At 43.7% G+C, this 18,465-nt stretch overlaps 1 protein-coding gene across 15 annotated transcripts in view; it reads left to right on the forward strand.

Annotated features, from left to right (window-relative positions):
• The window catches only part of LTBP1 (latent transforming growth factor beta binding protein 1), a 269,829-nt gene extending 253,620 nt beyond the window's left edge, over positions 1-16,209 (forward strand). For 14 of the 15 annotated variants that reach the window (XM_084828394.1, XM_084828396.1, XM_084828395.1 and 11 more), the window contains 3 exons: positions 5,050-5,175; positions 10,729-10,878; positions 15,187-16,209. In XM_084828394.1, the coding sequence (XP_084684520.1) occupies positions 5,050-5,175; positions 10,729-10,878; positions 15,187-15,356 (446 nt within the window). In that variant the 3' untranslated portion in view covers positions 15,357-16,209. The remainder of the gene's footprint in view (positions 1-5,049; positions 5,176-10,728; positions 10,879-15,186) is intronic. The other variant, XM_084828401.1, reaches the window with a different exon arrangement.
• The last annotated feature ends 2,256 nt before the right edge of the window (positions 16,210-18,465 follow it).

The following is an 18,465-nucleotide window of genomic DNA, read 5'->3' on the forward strand; positions in this document are numbered from 1 at the left end:
AAAATTCCAGGTTGTGTGTCAGCATCTCCCACTCTTTGGGGTCTGCATGAGAGCAGGCTAGTTCCTTATGGGGTATGAAAAGCAACTAACTGGCAGCACAATCCTAGACACGTTTACTCAGAGGTAACATCCCCCCCCCACCCTAAGATTAATGGGGCAAACTCCCTAGTAAGTGTGTTTAGGATTGCAGGCTAAATTAGAAGGCTTTTGAAATGGGGTTATTAAAGAAAGATATTTTTATCTCTTAAAGGTCTAGACTATTCTCCACATATTTTAAACAGTTAAAGCCTTTTCACCATATGGAGCTGGCAGACAAAGGGCTGGATCCAATCGTGGCATTCTGCTGACAGAAGCAGAACCGGGAGGGGGATGATTCCCCACCCCATCCCTGGCAGACCCTCAAAATCTGCTCTGGAGGGATAAATGCTGCGGGGAGGGGAAGAAGAGAGGGAGCAAGTCCCTTAGCACTAGCAAATTTAAGTCAATGCGTCTATTTAGAAAGCTTTCCTAGCTACAATTACAACGTGTATGTCCAGATACAAGGTATATTTTTTCAGAGTCGGGTTGGTGCGAATAAATTTTAACAGTCGGTTTTTGCCAGAACGTATTAAAAAAGATGGATTGAATAGTAATTAGAGCAATTTCTCATGGTTTCAAATTTCTAAAGATACTTTTAAAACAAAACCTAAAGATCTACAGCAACTCTACAGGAGTTTCCACCAGCACCACACTCTCCATCCTCTTGCTTTCACATTGTAGTGCAAGTTGCAGTAGGGACCAGCTGGCACTGCTGACATCAGATTCCATCTTTAACAAAATCAGTTTATGCTTCATGTATCTTTAAGAGCAATCCCTAGCAGGAGAGCTGTCTCTGGAGAAGTTGGCCCAGAAGGCCAAAGAGGGCTCTGGAAATAAGAGGGCCTGTGTGTGTGTGTGTAGGGTAGAGTTTCAAGAAGGGAAGCCTAGTTTGTGTTCCACCAGAAGAACAAATAAAGCATCTGTTGTGTTCCTAAACTGGATCAGTGTCCTCTCTGAAAAATAACCTGCTTGACTGAGCTGCTGGTGAAGGCCAAAAAGCTACAGAACACATCTCTCCTGGATTCAGTTGTTACCGAGAGAAACAAAATCAGGTGCTGCTTGGGAAAGAGAATCATAGATGCCTGAAGCCATTTGTCACTCTGACAGGGTTCATTTGCATTGCCCACAAGGTGTCATTAAACTTGCTGAGTAATAAATATGGCTGTAGTTAAAAACATGCTGTAAAGTGATATACCAGATTATAAGGCATTATGACCTCTAACACATTGCAAAATGTAATTACCTTGATCTTAAACACATTTAGTTGGACTTATTTCCAAGTAAGCATGCTTAGGATCATGGACTTGTCATATTTCACACTACCAGTAAAACCACATGGGGCAGCTAGAATTAGGCCAAATAAGAGTGGATTCATAGTTTGATTGTGTTTGCTGTGGGCTCACTTGTGTTTCCTACAATATTGTAGCATGAGTGCTGGGAAAATGAAATACCTCTGCTCCAGAAGCACCACCTTTGATAAAGATATTGGGATTCCCCTACAAAAGCTGAGTAACAATTGAAGATTATTTCACAAGAAAATAAATTAGACAAATCCGGATAGTCATGAAAGATGACCTGAAAACAGAAAAAACTGAGGCCATTCCCAAGAAACATGTGCAGGGTGCTGGCCCATTTGTACAAGCTTATAGCTTCTAATAGTCATTCCATTCGACATGGGACATGAGGTATTATTCATGGCAGAGGTATATTTATATTCAGGACTTGTGATGTTCCATTATATTGTGGGAGGGCCTGCAACTAATTCGCAGCCCCCAGTTCCTAGAGTCTTTGGAGGCTGAATGCTCCTTCTCTTCTATGCCTGAGTGCACAATTAACCAGTTCCATTTGAAACGGGGGATGCAAGATATGCAGTTGCTATTTCTTCCAATTGGATCTAATATAAGAAGTTCCTGCAAAAGACTCAGTCTAGGGGTTGTGGGGAGGTTAACTCGGAACAAAACTTTGCTTAGGATTTTAGCTGTCTTCACTGCCTAAAATTTCAAGCCAGATTTTCATCCCACCATCTCCTGCCTCCCAGGACTCCCAGATCAGGTCCTCTCCAAGGTAAATACCATGTTTTCCTTACAGTCCCTTTTGGTAACATTCATAAGCTATTGTGCCTCAAAATAAATGCTGTGTATTGTGCGGCTGGAATAAGGAGAAAGCTTTTAAAGATAAAGCATGCTACTTAAAATGCCCTAGGACTTCTAGACATGAACTTATATTTGGGGGCAGAAAGAGACTTCTGTCCCAAGTCTGTGCATGTTTACTCTGAAGTAAGTCCTACTCAGTTCAGGGTGGTTTACTCCTAAGCGTCCTTAGGACTGAACCCAAAGGGTGTTTTCACAGGTAATGCTGATATCACCTTTTAGACTGAAGTGCATGATTTGTGAATGTTATAAATGCAGGATAAAAGTGGAGAGCCAATATTATTTCAAATACGCATTCTGACCAATATAGCATTTATATTCAAATTTCAGGTAAGACTAACAAAAGCTTATTTAACTGTGCCTTGTGAAATGGCCCCAAACATGTTGGTCAGATGTTCCAGCCCACTGCACGTAGGAGGGAAAGCTTCAAGAGAAGGGAGGTTTTTCCCCTTTCAATCAGTGCTAAAACATTTATACTCCATTAATTTTATTGCAGTTGCCTATTGCTTACATTGCCGGATATCATGTTCTTTTTAACAGTAAGAAAATAGCAACAACAGCAAAATCAATCATTCTAATGGTCCCAGCCCTGAGAAACATGCAGACCAGTTGTGCAAACAGAAAACTATGTGAAGGGAAAACTCTGCTTTACTGAAAATCATGCACATTTCAAGGAACATCTATTCATCATAGGAAAGCACCAATGTACTTGTCTCCTTTTGAATCAAACATTACGAAATCCGTTTGTACTTGGCTTTCATTCTGATACTTTCCTTCCAGCTTTCCTTTTACACTGGCTGTTCCTACGCTCTTAAGTTATTTTATATACATATAATTCACTTGGTAAAAGTGTTCAATGCAAATATTTGTTTGGTTTATTGATACAGCTTTTGGCTGGGTGATCATATGTAGAATTTTTTAATGGTACACAGAAAACCCCCACAAAACCCTTTTGTTTCCTGGCTATTATATCATGTTTCTAATATATTTGGTTTGTTCACACCTGATGCCAAACGAAGATCTGATGCTACAGGAATGCTCGCACAGTCCCTGGTTGTGGTTGGATGTGCCTGATCTCGTCTGATCTTGGAAGCTAAACAGGGTCAGCTCTGCTTAGTACTTGGATGGGAGACCCCCTGGGAATCAGGCTTCCTGCATTGAGCAGGGGATTGGACTTGATGGTCCTTCCAACCCTATGATTCTGTGGCCATGTCTACCCCACTTAATTAGTTTGGTTTGTGGCAAACCACAGTGTGCCATTACATCTGAACTGGAAAACTATGTTCAGTACATGCCCTGCAAACCAGAATTGGAAACCAGAGGTCCTGGCTCAGATGTAATGGCAAACTATGGTTTGCCACAAACCAGCAAGTAACTAAAAATTCATCAGAACAAATGAAGGGAGAGTGCAAGCACAGGGTACATTCCCGTAACACGACGCTCTTGGGCTTCTCCACACGGGGCTTTTATCCTGTGATCAAGATTGGTTACGAGGTTTGTGGGTCCTTTACACAACATTGGCAAGCTCCAGGACCTCTCCCTTCCTTTCCGACCTTTATCCCATTGTTTTTAAAGATTGTGAATAATGAGCTATTTAAATATCGCAAGTTGATTTTCTCTGTGAAAAGAGGAAGTGGCGCTATAACAGCGCCATCTAGTAGCTGTATAATGAAACATATAGCACTTGCAGATAAAGGAACTCCCCAGGAAAAAAAGTGGAAGTGTGTGAAAAGGGGCGATCTTAATCCAACAAAGAATATGGAAGCAGAAGCCTTGGTAAAGTTGCGGGATAAAAAGCCTGATGTGGAGAAGCCTCTTGTTTGGAATGGCATGTGAACCAACCCAATGTCTTTGTATTTTGTTTTTAGTATATTTTTATGTTTTGGGAAGGTGACAGCATAGAACAGTGTTTATCTTACCATTTGACAGTTCAGTGGCCTGACCTTGGCTCATCAGAGGGTCTCTTCCAGTGCAAAGGCATAGTCTATGCCTTCTTAGCATGTATCCATCACATTCAGATGTTCAAAGCATTCTACATACATTAGTGGTCTTTCACAGTGGATAGAACACTGAGGTTGTAGTCGCTCGCCCAAGACTCCCTATAAAATTCTTAGCAGAGGCAGGATTTGAATCAGAGACTGTGGTTCCCAACTCAGTCTTTTAGCTGTTCCCATCATACAGAACCCAGAAATATTCTCAAAACCTTGCCTGCTAATATACTTTTTTTTGCTTCACATACCTTGAAGCAAAATACTGTGATGTAAAAGAGCCACATAACAGTTGCACAGTGGACCCATTAAGGATCCCAAGGACCAACAATGTGCTTGCTTATATTTTTAATAGCGAGGGGCTTGCCTGACAAATGGCGCAAAAGCCTAATTTGCTCAACTTAAGATCCTATTAAGATGTGGCGAAGCAAGTCACATTTTGTTCTGCCCTGGCTTGGCCTCTGTCTTTTTAAAATCCTAGCTCAGGTAATAAAGATAGCAGCAACTCCAGCCAACACTCTTTTACCTTTGGAGGGCCTCCAATCCCAAGTTTAAGAAACAGAATTTAATCAACCAATATTAAGCAGGGATTCAGACAAGGTGATCAGAATTGTCCTTTCTGGCCTTGAAGCAATGGAACTCCTCATGATCACGGGAATTGAGGCATGGCTGCATTAAGTTTAAGCAAACATAATCTTCAAGAAAAGAAAATATGTGGGTTTTTCCAACAATTAGGTGTTACAAACCCAAATCAGTGAGAGAGACAACCATGGGATCGCTTGCTTTAGAAATGCCTGCTGTTGTAAATACTGTTTTGCTTTGTTCCCTTCCAGAGGACTATGCTCAGTTGTGCAACATTCCAGTTCCTGGATCTCGGAGGCCATATGGACAAGATGCACTGGTTGATGTAGAGGAGGGACACTATACCCCAGAAACTGACCCATACTTTGTGGAAGACCGTAAGCAACTTTTACTCCGTAAAACTGAGAATTCATATGTCGGATTCGCCAGTGTATTCAAAACTGTCTGTTTTCTTTCAAAAACGTTTCATTTTTGCTCTTATTTTTGTGATACTTGTTTTCTGACAGAGCTTCTGGTGTTTGAGTCAGGTGGACCCCAATGTTAGACCCACTGCATTATATTTTAATGCAGTGAATACGTGTGTTTGTGTACATACAACAAACTTACACTTTGACCCAGTTCAATCCATGGGTTGTTGGGAGCACACTGCTTCCGCTTTGTTTCCCATTTACAAAAACAACCCTGTTCCTGGGTTGTTTGCTGTAACATCCAAACCTGCCACTCTGGGTTGTTGAGGGAGAAACAACCCAGAGTTTTAACTCGTGGTTTGTTATTGGGTTCATACTCTGGGTTGCTTGTCCTTCAACAGCCCAGAGTGCCAGGTTCACACATCATAGCAAACAACCCAGGAACAATTTCTGAGTTGTTCGCTAAACCAAATGCAAAGCAGAAGCAATGAGAGGCTGTGAGGCAGTGCTGCACTCACTTTCTACCATATGGCCCTGACTAACCATGGGTAAACTTGTTGTATGTATGCACACGTGCAAACATACATTTTAGTAATTACACCTGCATGCAAGCATACTTTTTAATCATTACACACGCGTGCAAGCATACATATTAGTCATCGTGTGTGAACTTGGTCCGCTGTCAGACAAATATCCATGTAGAGCAGCCTTCCCTAACCTGGTGCCCTCAAGATGTTTTGGTCTACAACTCCCCATCAGCTCCACTCAACCATGGCCACTGGTCAGGAACCCTGGGATGTTACAGTCCACAACATCTGGAGGGCACCAGGTTAGGGAAGGCTAGTTTAGAACATAAAGCATAAGATACTAAAGGAATGTGTTTTTAAAATCACCATAGAAGTCAAGTTGAATTTGCTATATTTTCAGCTCAAGATAAGGTGTAAAATGGGTGGTGGCCAGTAGAATTGGAGAGAAAGCAAATGCACATGGGAAGAATACCTAGATCTAAGGGAACTGGGATCAGCAGGGAGGCTCAGACTTCGTACGTGGTTGGGTGCAGGAATGGTATTGGTAAAATTGATTTGGGGAGGTAAGGTAGGGAAGGATGGCATCAGATAGTGGGAGACATTTTTGGAAGTTAACCATGAGTCCTGCCCTTCTGCATCAAAACTGGCAACTTTTCCATGACGCCGTTTAGGTGTGTCTCCTGGGCCTCTGCTGCATGGGATGTTTGGCTGTCTGAGCCATTTGAGTCTGATACCCTAGTCTAGAATGTTGACTCATTGGGTGGATACAGAGATTAAGTTAACCATTCTTGGGATGCTTGCCCCAAGGAACACTGCCCTGCCTGGCACATACATACAATTATGAGTGTTGTGGAAAGAGTGAGAGAATAAGTCGCTCTCAAAATAGAGGCAGCATACTTGGAAATAAACTTCTTCACATAATGCACAGTTAACCTCTTGAATTCATGGGTACAGAATGTAGTAAAAGTCAGCAGCACGCACAGTCTTTTGATAAAATGTTTAGATGCATTCATACAGAAGAGATCCAGCAGTAATTTCAAGCCACTGGAGCCAGAAAAAGAATCTCTGTGTTCAAAGATAGAAAATTCTATATCTGACTTTTCTTTTCTTGGAGGAGCTTTGTGAGGCATCTGAAAAGGGATTCTGGCCCTGAAGACAGGATGAGAATTTGTAGGTGTATCACTGGCCTGTTCCAGCACGTCATTCCATGCTGATAGAAACGGCACTGTATTCATCCAAGGGGGGCGGGGGGACAATTCCAAAACCACCTTCTAAGACATTTTAAATCCACCTTTCAGATAATACATTTCTGACTAGTCCCCAGCTTGGCTAGACAGAAAATAATCTGAACTTCTCTGCTGCTTAGGGCTATGAGTAAACCTGCCCCACTGGGATCTACTTAGGGAAGTAGATTCTTCTACCTGGCCACAACTTCATGAGTTCTCTTCCATTTATAACATTGGGCTTGACTGTGGAAGGAACTGCCATGATCAGGAAGAGGAACATTGCTTCTTTTTCCCCGCAAGGCACTTAGCAAGAAGTAGAAACCCTGGCACGCCCTGCCAGTTAGGAACTAGTGTATCTGGGCGCTGAGAAACCCTGTTGTTTATTCACCCTTGTTGTGGATACACATGGCATGTTCTCCGCTTGCTGCTCAAGAGTCTGCCAATACAGCCCTTCAGTGATGCTGTGCCTATACATGAACGATGCAAGAGGAAGTGAAAAATAACCAGGAGGAAAGACTGGATGCCAAAGATAGAAAGATCCGAAATGCCTCTTGCCAACTACTTTTCACTGTTGTTTTCCCTGTCAATTAATTTTACAGAGATATCACCACAAAAAGTGCAAATACTAAAAAGTATTATATCAAGGAAATGTTTTAAAGTTTGAAGAAGTGGTGTCTGTATGCTGCAAACCTTCAGTCAGGCTGAAATAAGCAGTGATAAACAACAACAAAAGTGGCCATTCCAGCTGTGTTTTGCTTATTATCTCCCTGTTTCATTGTGTCTCTTTCCTGTTACATTTTGTTAACATGTCATATCACATAAAGGGAAACAAAAGAAAAATAAATAACTTTGAGCAGGACAAGAGGAGTAGTAAAGTCTTTCATATATTTCATTCCCTTCAGCAGAAGCCAACCTAAAATGATTTCATCTCTGCTGAATGCTGAACAAACTCAGTTGACTTACACAAAGTTGTATAAGGTCCAACCATTTCAGTGTCATATGATTTTAGTTAAGCAGAACAGTTCTCTGAGCTGAACTATCGCTAAATGGTAATGTTGTGGAAAATTTGCAAAACACTGTGTAAACCATGGGAAGAAATGCTGGTGTAATCACGGGGGCAAAAGAGAATTTGTTGTGGGGGAAATACATTACCTGCTAGAATCACAAGGCTATTTAGTTGTAGTGCTTTTCTTTACGTTTTGCCTATGGGCATGTGGGTTCACGTGGGTGGGAGTGGCATCATTGTTCAGTGGCTGAGCACATGCTTTGAATGTATAAGGTTCCAGGTGCAATTGCTGACAGCTTAGTTAAAAGAATCTCAGGTTGCAGGGCCTGGAGAAAGGCTATGGAGAACTGCTCCAACTCGGAATAGAGCACTAGGCTAGGTGGACTCATGGCTTAATATTCCAAATGTGCCCACAGCTCCAAAAAGGTTGGGGAGCCTGGCTCCAGCCACTGCTTGCCTGTATTGTCTCTGATATTCATAAGCCTTCTTGTACACATTTTGAAGAGAGAGAGAGCACATATCGTTGTGGGCAGAGGCGTGCAAATATAACGGGGGGGATCCTGTGTCATACCTGGTGGCTGTTGCTTGTAGCGCAGAGAGAGGGCAGGCAGGAAGTGGTCAATAGCCAGCAAGGAGGAGCAGAGCCTTGTAGTAAGCCAGCCAGGCCAGATGCCCTTAGGGAAGGGACATGGAGATTACCTAGATGTAAAAAGACCATGCTGGGGTGGATCCAGTGGAGGCCGGTGGCTCCCTTGTCCGTGGGGCAATGAATCTGCTCTGCGTTTCAATAAGAACCGATCAGAAATCTAAAGGAGAGCTCCTTGGATAGCTCCTTTAGAGTTCTGACTGAAACCCAGAGCAGATTCATTGCCCCACTGACATCAGAGCCACCAGCCTCCACTGGTGCATGGTCTCCCTAAAGCTCCCTCTGGGGCCAGGGCAGGGTGGCAGTACATAGGCTGATAGACTTCAGGTAACTGTTCAAGACCTGTTCAAGCTTCAATTCCAACAGTTTCCCAGGACAGGTTGTGTTCTCTGGGCTTCCTTCCAGAGCTTTGCTGAACACCTGTCTTCTTTTATATTAGTATTTACGTTAAGATTCTCATTAGTTAGCATGTAGTGTGGGAAGAGACCTTCAATGTCCAGAGATATTCAACATATATTGCCCTTTTTGAAACATTTGTACAGAACTGGGTAGGCTGAAGATTCTCCCCCCACCCCTTTTTCCATCCTGCGTTGTTCTCAAAATGCCTTAGAAGTGGAAACAAATCCTTGTAGGCCTGGGGGCAAGCATTATCTAAGGAGACCTCCAGAGTTTTAGCTTGTTAAAAGTCTCGCCATGCTATATATGGGTATTTAGTAAGAATCAGAGATGCCTCTCATTTATACAAGAAACATTCAAGAGCCCCCGCTCTCCTTTATCCAGCAGCGTTTTCATCAAGAGCATCTTGTACAACAGCGCAGCACAAGCTTACAATCTAAATGAACAGGCACATTCTTTTCCAGTATTGTGACAGTTGGGAATGGTCTTATTATATTGCCTTAAATCAGCACCATTCACTAAAATTCATTTTTTGTATCCCTCTTTTATACTTTGCTGCATTTTGTCATGCTGAAAAGAAATTCACACATACCTAGAAGAATAATTACATTCTCAGATATATTAATCCTGTGGAGTACTGTAGCATGGAAATGATTATATATTTACTATACCAGTCAGATGCATATTTCCATAATGGATTTGTGTATCTTAAAAAGCTTTTCTTTCTCTGTCTTATTAGACAAGACTTATAACCCCCGAAATATTGTCTTCTCCCTGGAAATTAATAGGATTATCTTTACAGGTGCCCTAGAAATCACTGTCATTTTGGGAAAGATAGCTCTCTTATTTATTTCATTTCTATACTGCCCAATAGCCAAAGCTCTCTTCAAAAATTATCTCTTTCCAGACAGCAAAATAATGCCATTGAATTATTCCATCTTTGTTCAGCCATTCTAATGATGTGTTGCTTTCAGGTTTTCCCCCCAGATGTTCATTGATTGTACTTCACTGCCATCTGCAGTTCTGTTCAATTATTGCTTCTGGAAATTGTCTACAATTTTCTAAATTATACTTAAGCTACATATTGCAAGGGAAACATGGTGTGCCTTTAAACATGCACTCAATTTTTAACTTGAAGTGTGCTCCGATATTATTTCTTTTTAGTACATTCAAGTTTCTTCAATATACTTATTAACTGCACTTTAAAACATTGAACTGCAGACTGGAAGGTCAGCAGGTCAGCAGTTCGAGACCCTAGTGCTGCGTGACGGAGTGAGCTTCCGTCTTCAGTCCCAGCTTCTGCCAACCTAGCAGTTCGAAAGCAAGAAATTGCAAGTAGATAAATAGGTACCGCCTTGGCGGGAAAGGTAACAGCGTTCCGTGCACCTCGGTGTTCAGTCATGCCAGCCACATGACCACGGAAGCGTCTTCGGACAGCGCTGGCTCTTTGGCTTAGAAACAGGGATGAGCACCGCACCCTAGAGTCGGACATGACTGGTTAGGGACACCTTTTTATCTGTGTACCACAAGCATAACCTCACAGCTTCTGACTTTGCACTGCAGCGGCAATCAGTTTGCCCCATTGCAAGCATTAGCTTACAGGCACTGCAGGTCTTTATTTTGGGCTGAAAGGTGGTGGAAAAGGTTCTTTGGGCCTTAATGGATGAAATTCCTATAGCTCTTGAATGAAATTGTCTGCAATATGTGTGCTTTTTTGCCCAGGTTTTGTGAACAGCTTTGAGGAGTTACAAGCAGAAGAATGTGGCATTCTGAATGGATGTGAAAATGGACGCTGCGTAAGGGTTCAGGAAGGGTATACCTGTGACTGTTTTGATGGCTATCATTTGGACATGGCCAAAATGACATGTGTTGGTAAGAACGTATTCCAATATTTCACATACAGGCCATTTGCTTAGCCTGCCAAACATTCATTCATTTATTAAATTCCTTAATCACCCATCTGGCCGGTCACCCGGCCACTCTGGGCGATATACATCAATACAAACTGTTTTAAAACAATAAAATTTTACATTAAAACATATTTCTAAAATTACCCTAACCCAACCCAAAAGCCTGCCTGAACAACCATGTTTTTAATGGGTGGTAGAAGCTCATTAAAGAGGGGCATGGCGGAGTTCCCTAGGGAGGGAGTTCCACAGAGTGAGGGCCACCATAGAGAAGGTCCTCTCCCTCGTCCTCACCAGCCTAGCTGTCCTGGCTGATGGAACAGAGAGAAGGCCATCAGAGGCTGATCTTGTTAGGCGGCTGGAGGTGCTCCCTGAGATAGGCTGGGCCGGAACCGTATAGGGTTTTAAAGGTCAAAACTAGCACCTTGAATTTGGCCTGGAAAACAACTGTAACTAGTGCAACTCCTTCAGCACTGGGGTGATGTGACCACACTGGCGGCTGCCTTTAATCAGGCGAGCCGCCGCGTTCTGTACCACCTGCAGCTTCCGAACTGTCTTCAAGGGTAACCCCATGTAGAGTGCATTACAGTGGTCTAAAACGAGAGGAGACCAAGGCATGTACTACCGATGGGAGCAGATGGTCAGGGAAGGTAGGAGCTCAGCCACCGTATCAGATGGAGTTGGTACAGCGCTGTCTGTTGTGGAACCGAGAAGTCCAACGTCACCAGATAGTGATCTGACCATGACAAGGGGTTGGTAGATATACCCCCGACTTCCAGACCACTTCCCGCTTCTTCAGAAACAAACACAAGGTCTAGCGCATGACCAACTACATGGGTGGGCCCAGTTGGAATAGGGTGCAGCTCCCAGGAAGCCATGGTCTCCATGAAGTCCTGAGGTGCCCCCGTGAGGACGGCCTCTGAATGTACATTGAAGTCCCCCAACACCAATAAGTTAGGGGACTGCACACGCACGTCAGAGACCACCTCAAGCACCTCGGCCAGGGAGTCAGTCGTGCAGCGGGGTGGGCGGTACACGAGCAGAATCCCCAGACTGCCCTTCGGGCCCAACCTCCAGTACATGCACTCAGCAGCCTTGGTCTCCTGGAGAGGGGGTCTGGTGAAGACCAAGGACTCCCAGTAGATAACAGCCACTCCCTGATCCCCAGCCCTCGGCTGCTGTGCATACAAAAATCCAGCTGGACACATGACCGCAAGAGTTGGAGCAGCAGCCTCATCCAGCCAGGTCTCCATAATACATGCCAGGTCTGCACCCTCATCCTGGATCATGTTATGGATGAGGGATGTTTTGTGGGTAACAGACCTGGCATTGCAGAGCAGCAGACGAAGGCCAGAAGATGGAGGCATGCCTCCCCCAGCCATCCTTTGGCTCTGGACAGGCCTAGAGCAGGGGACAGATATTACAACATCTCTCCCTTGTTCCCCTTACCTGACACGGCCTCCCCCTAGCGCTCCGCCGGTGCCTGCCGCCCAGGCTCTGTATATTCTGGCCCCCAATGCTCCCCCCACTGCCTCCCTCAGGTGGACACATGCCCCCACATGCAAACATAGAGAACGACCAGGCATTTCTGAATTTGGGTGTCAGATGTGTTAAGTATTTTTGAACCCCAGGGTCCAGGGGTACATTCCACTGGGAAGTTCTCTTGCATATGCTTTGTTGAAATTAATGGGAGCCGTGCAAACAATGTACTATCATGTAGCTCCCGCCCTTTTGAATACGGATTGCAGAATAGTCCATGTGCCATGGATTTGCCGCACAATTTGCGTGGCTGCCTTGAACTGATGTGGAACTAGTGCAGGATGTGGAGCCCATCTTGTTGACTTCCCGTAGCGTGCGCAGGAATTAGCAGAGAAAACAAGGGCCTCTTTGGGCATTTCTATGCAACGTTTTAACGGCGTGCTCATGATTGGTCACTCACAGAAGTTTGTGGGTCCTTTGCGCAACATCGTCAATCTCCAGGGCCTCTCCCATGCTTTATAATCTTCATTCTGTTGTTCTTGTTTTTTAAGATCAGGGAAAGTGTGGCTTTTTCTTTTAAAGCGGGACTGAATCAGCCTTGGTTGCCCTGATGGATGACGTTTATCGAGAGAGGGACGGGGGGAGTGCAAGCCTGTTAATTCTGCTCGATCTCTCGTCGGCTTTTGATACCATCGACCATGGTATCCTCCTGGATCAACTCTGTGGGATGGGTATTGGAGGCACTGTGCTACAGTGGTTCCGGTCCTACCTACGGGACTAATTTCAGAGAGTAACGTTGGGTGACTATTCCTCAGCCCCTTGGCAATTGAGTTATGGGGTGCCGCAGGGTACCATCTTTTCCCCAGTGTTGTTTAACATCTATATGAAGCCACTGGAAGCGGTCTTGAGGGGATTTGGAGCTAGATGCCATCAGTATGCTGATGACACGCAGCTCTATCTCCCTGCAACATCTGAATCAGGAGAGGCTGTGCAAGTCCTGAATCAGTGCCTAGACTCAGTAATGGGCTGGATGAGGGCCAATAAACTGAAGCTGAATCCTGGCAAGACGGAAGACCTGTGGGTGAGTGGTTCCCAGGTCCAGGAGATAGGCTTGTTGCCTGTTCTGGATAGGGTTGCACTCCCTCTGAAAGATCAGGTCCATAGTCTGGGGGTACTCCTAGATCCATCATTGTCGCTGGAGGCCCAACTGGCCATGGCGGCTCAGAGTGGCTTTTACCAGCTTCAGCTGGTTCACCAGCTACGGCCTCTCCTGGACAGGGATAGCTTGACCATGGTGGTACAGGCATTAGTAACCTCAAGACTGGATTACTGCAATGTGCTCTATGTGGGGCTGCCCTTAAGGCTGGTCCAGAAGCTGGAGCTAGTGCAGAATGCAGCAGCTTAGTTGTCAGGAGCTGCCCCATTTCAGCATGTAACTCCTTTGCTGAGGGAACTGCACTGGCTCCCTATTTGCTACCGGGCCAGGTTTAAGGTATTAGTACTAGTGTACAAAGCCCTAAACAACTTGGGACCAGGATACCCGAGAGAGCGCCTCCTTCCTTACCAACCTGCCCAGTCACTGAGGTCATCAGAGGGCATGTTCCTGGTGGTTCCACATGAACCCATGGCCCAGTTGGAGTCCACCAGGAAATGAGCCTTCAGTGTGGTGACCCCCTTCCTGTGGAATTCCCTACCTTTAGAGGTCAGGCAGGCGCCAACATTGTGTTCCTTCCAGCGCCTCCTGAAGATGTTCTTTCAAGAGGCCTTCCTTGCATGACCAGGCGTGGTTTGTTAAACTCCAGTTTGTTGGGGTTTGTCTTTTTTAAAAAAATGTTTTAACTCTTTTAACCATTGTTTTATTCTTTTATCATGCTGTTCACCGCTCCGAAATCTTCTGATGAGGAGCGGTATATAAATATTGTAAATAAATAAATGCGCCGTAACAGCTATGTGTACTTCCATGATTTCACTTTACCACAGCGCCATCTAATGGCTGTATAATGAAACATATAGAACATGCAGAGAAAAGAAATCCCTGGACAAAAGCACATGTAAAGGAGCCGTTCTTAATCCTGCAAAGAATCCAGAAGCAACCCCTGCCCAAAGGTGTGGGATAAAACCCTGGTGTAGAGAAGTCCTATTTGTGCTCCTGGATTGGGGACATGGAGCCAGTTCGCATCATTAGCATGACTTAAGCAGGCCACGGTGGCTTGTTTAAGCTGTGGCACACACCAGGCACCATTTGCCTAATTACCCGCATGGGTACAGCTTGTCATGTCATCCAGATCTGGGCAGCATGGCTTTTTTGAGGGGGAAACAACCCTCAAATAACCCAACAATGGGCCATGGTGTTTAAGCTGCGGCAACCATGTGAACCCGGCCCATGCAGTGCCCAACTAGGTATGCATAAAACTGTGTCCTGGATGTCACTTTACTTGGACTGAATAGTCCTGTTAACTATCACATCAATATTTTTTTTTACCTGCCACAAGTGCTATTGCATGTGTGTATTTAAGTGTCATAAAGTAAGCCTGTTTGTGGAGGAATTATGGTCATGTTAATTATATTTAGGTTACTCAAGCATTCCTTCCATCATGCACAGAATCCACCCCCTTTTTCAGAAAAATTGTAGTCATGTGCAAGACGGAAGACCAGACAGCGGACACTAAAAGCCTTCCTATCCTCTACAGACTAAAAAGGACTAGTGAGCAAGTCATAACAGACTGCTCCTTCCTGGTTCTTTAACAATGTCTAATGTTGCACCAGGTCTGATTTTGTTTGCTGTTTCTTCCAGATGTGAATGAGTGCAATGAACTGAACAATAGGATGTCTCTCTGCAAGAATGCCAAATGCATTAACACAGAAGGATCATACAAATGTTTGTGTCTCCCTGGCTATGTCCCTTCAGACAAGCCCAACTACTGCACACCCCTGGACTCAGACTCAGACAGTGAACTGGAGTAAGAGAAGCAGCAGCTGCCATGTAACTTCAAGCCCATATACTCTGCACTGTATAAAGAAAAGAAGGAAGAGAGAAGTGTATTTAACTTGAGTTAAGGATGCTCCTAATCCAGAGGTTGGCTGTACATGGAAAACAAGCAATTAAAAAGTCTTCCTAAAAGTGAATGGTGATGGTTGAATATACATCATTTTCACTAAAGCAACAGACCAAATGGACACATTTCCAGTATGGAAGATAATTAAGTATATAGTGTGTTCATAAATAAAATTCACAGGAATAAGCAAAACGTGCTGTTACTTTGAACAGAAGGGTGGGTTTTGTTTTTTTTACTATTGCTTGGTTTATTTGGCATTTAATAGTTGTGAAAATATTTTATAGTACTTTTTTATTTAGCAGTTCTTTGCCTACAGTTCCTTTGGAAGCTTTTCCTCCTTTGATCCAGATATTGCAATATAAGCAGTTTTCTAACCATGGCTATACACAAAATGATGCTCGTCTTTGTCTGGAACATTGGCCAGTGACTTTTTAAAAATTGCTCAGTGTCTGCCCTGTGGACCAGGCACTGTTCTTTAAAATAATGTACAGTTCATGGAGAGAGATCCTTTGTATTCATTTTGTATTCCATGTGGCCTTTTACTGCACTTAACATGCCTTAGAACCTGCCTTGCCAAGTTTCGAAGCTGCTAGAGGACAACCATTGGGTATCTTTTGTATGTTGTAACAAAAGATCTGAGCTCCTGTTTGTATTGTAATGTGTAAATTGAACACAGATCTTGTATTGGTTACCCTAACATATTAAAGCTGTATATTAAAACTCAATAAAATCTACTGTTTTTTAGAAAAGACGTGTACTAGAAATAAGACTTTTCCCCTCATTTCTTTCAATTTATTTTTATTGCAATTAATAATCCTGTGCTTTATAATGAAGATACTGATTCAGGGGCAAAGCACATACCTGCCCACATGCAACAGCTTTTTATTCTGTTTTGCCCATGACATTTCCCTGACCATGACAAATTTAGCTGCCTTGGGATGGAAAGGTGGGGTACAACTATTTTTAATAAAGAAATCTGGTTGTTCTTTCACCACAAGGAGAAAGCGAAGTCTGTCACTGCCCAATTGCAGCAAGCCTAATTTAGACTACAATCCCTAGTTCAACTTATCTGAGAATAAACTCCATTGAATTCAGTGGGTTTTATTTCTGAATAGACATGTATAGGATTTCACTGTTAATGAGACTTCATTCCAAGTAGGTATATCCTTAGGGTTGCTGCCCTGAATACTAAAAATTAGAGTTGTAACTTCGCTAGACTTTTTTTTAAAATAAGTTGATGCAAAGCAGGAAGATGTTTAGCACAGAGCCTGGGACATTAGTCAACAGCTTTTAAAATGTGTTAAATGTCTGCCCTGTGGACCAAGCACTGTTTGAAATAATTGTATTTTTTAAATGAAGATAAATCATTTGTATTCCACATGGCCTTTTACTACACTGAACATGCCTTAGAACCTGAGTTTTAAAACTGCGAGAGGACAATTGTTGGATATCTTCTGTTATAACAAAGGATCTAAGCACCTGTTCGTATTATAATGTGTAAATTAAACACAGATCTTGTGATTTAGAAGCAACAGCAGACCATGATATTTCAGCTGAAAAACAATACTGATCCATATTAGGATTTCAGAAATATTACTACACTTATCTACTCCAAGAAATCCATCTAAAGGAGGAGTTAACGTTTTCCTTCCTTATCAGGATTACATTTAATATAGTTTGGCCAGAAGAAAGTGATAAAAAAAAATGTGCATAACAGGATCATTGTTATTTCAGTCATTACCGCTAGATACTCCTTTAAAGTCTCTAAGGGAGCAATCCTATGGCTGCTAGTCAGCGGCTAGACGGCCATAGGATATCTTGTTTTCCAGGAACCAACCTTGGAGCCCGTGTTCTGAGGTTGGTTTTGGAAAAGTGACCTTCACCCACTTCTGTGCTACTTCGCAGGCAGCATGGAGAAGCCCCATGCTCTGCGCTTGCAAGAGGAGCGCGGAGCAGCCAAAATGGCGTTCTGGGCCAGGGAGGGCGGAAATGCCAGTACAACACATCCAATGTGTTGTTTGGCAGCCTCCTGCCCCACTCCACCATCCCGTGGCTAGACAGCCGAATGCAGCTGTCTAGCCGAAAATGCAGGGCAGGAGGAGCATGGAGGGAACGATCCCCTCTGTGCTTCTCCTGCCCTGCATTGGATAGGTGGCCACCTCCAAGTTTGGAGGCGGCCACCTACCTGCAGAAGATTGCTCCCTTAAATGTTTGCAGGCATTAATAGTGAAATCCTATGTATGTCTCCTCAAAAGTAAGTCTCACATTGAGTTCAGTGAGACTTACTCCCAGGTAAGTGTACATAAATGAGTTATTTGGAAGAACAAGAAACCAAGTCTTAGGCTGCAATCCTATACTCACCTGGGAGTAAGTCATATTGATCTTAATGTCTGAGTAGACATGTATAGGACTGCGCTGTGTAGCTGTTCTGAAAGGAAACCAGAAGAAGTGCCATATCTTCTAAAGCCTACAGGAATGTTGATTTTATATCGAGTAATAATAGCCGATACACTGAGCGAAAAACATCTCCAGAATTTAATTCAGTAATTTAAAGTGTGGCTTGCTATAAATACCTGCGAAACCCTGACTGCCTACCCAGACGTTCTGGGGGATTCTTGGCTGCTGCTGACTCATCTCTCACACAGGTCTCCCCCCTAGCATCTAGCGATAGCAGTGCATCCCGTGATGATATTGTACTGAATATTTCCTTGCCCCAGTCCAATTCATTGGGTGCCACTTGCAGGAGTTGAGGAAATGGGGCTCATGCAGGAGGCTTGCGTTCAGCCACCACACTTCCCCCTTAAAGTTCAGTGTCACACAAGATCTCTCTTTTGTGACTCCTTCATGGTGCTAGATCACTGATCTGAATACAAGAGCTACACAGTCAGGAAACGTACATGGTACAGCACCTACAGTATCATTTATGGTTGTACCGCTATGGTGGGGGCATCTATCCTGCTTTGACGAGCAAATTCTGACTGCAGTGAAGTCAGGAAACCTTCAAGCCCAATGCAGTT

This window comes from Heloderma suspectum, chromosome 1 (genome assembly GCF_057233095.1).
Source record: "Heloderma suspectum isolate Gila_16-S chromosome 1, 16-S_ref, whole genome shotgun sequence".
Lineage (NCBI taxonomy): Eukaryota > Metazoa > Chordata > Lepidosauria > Squamata > Helodermatidae > Heloderma > Heloderma suspectum.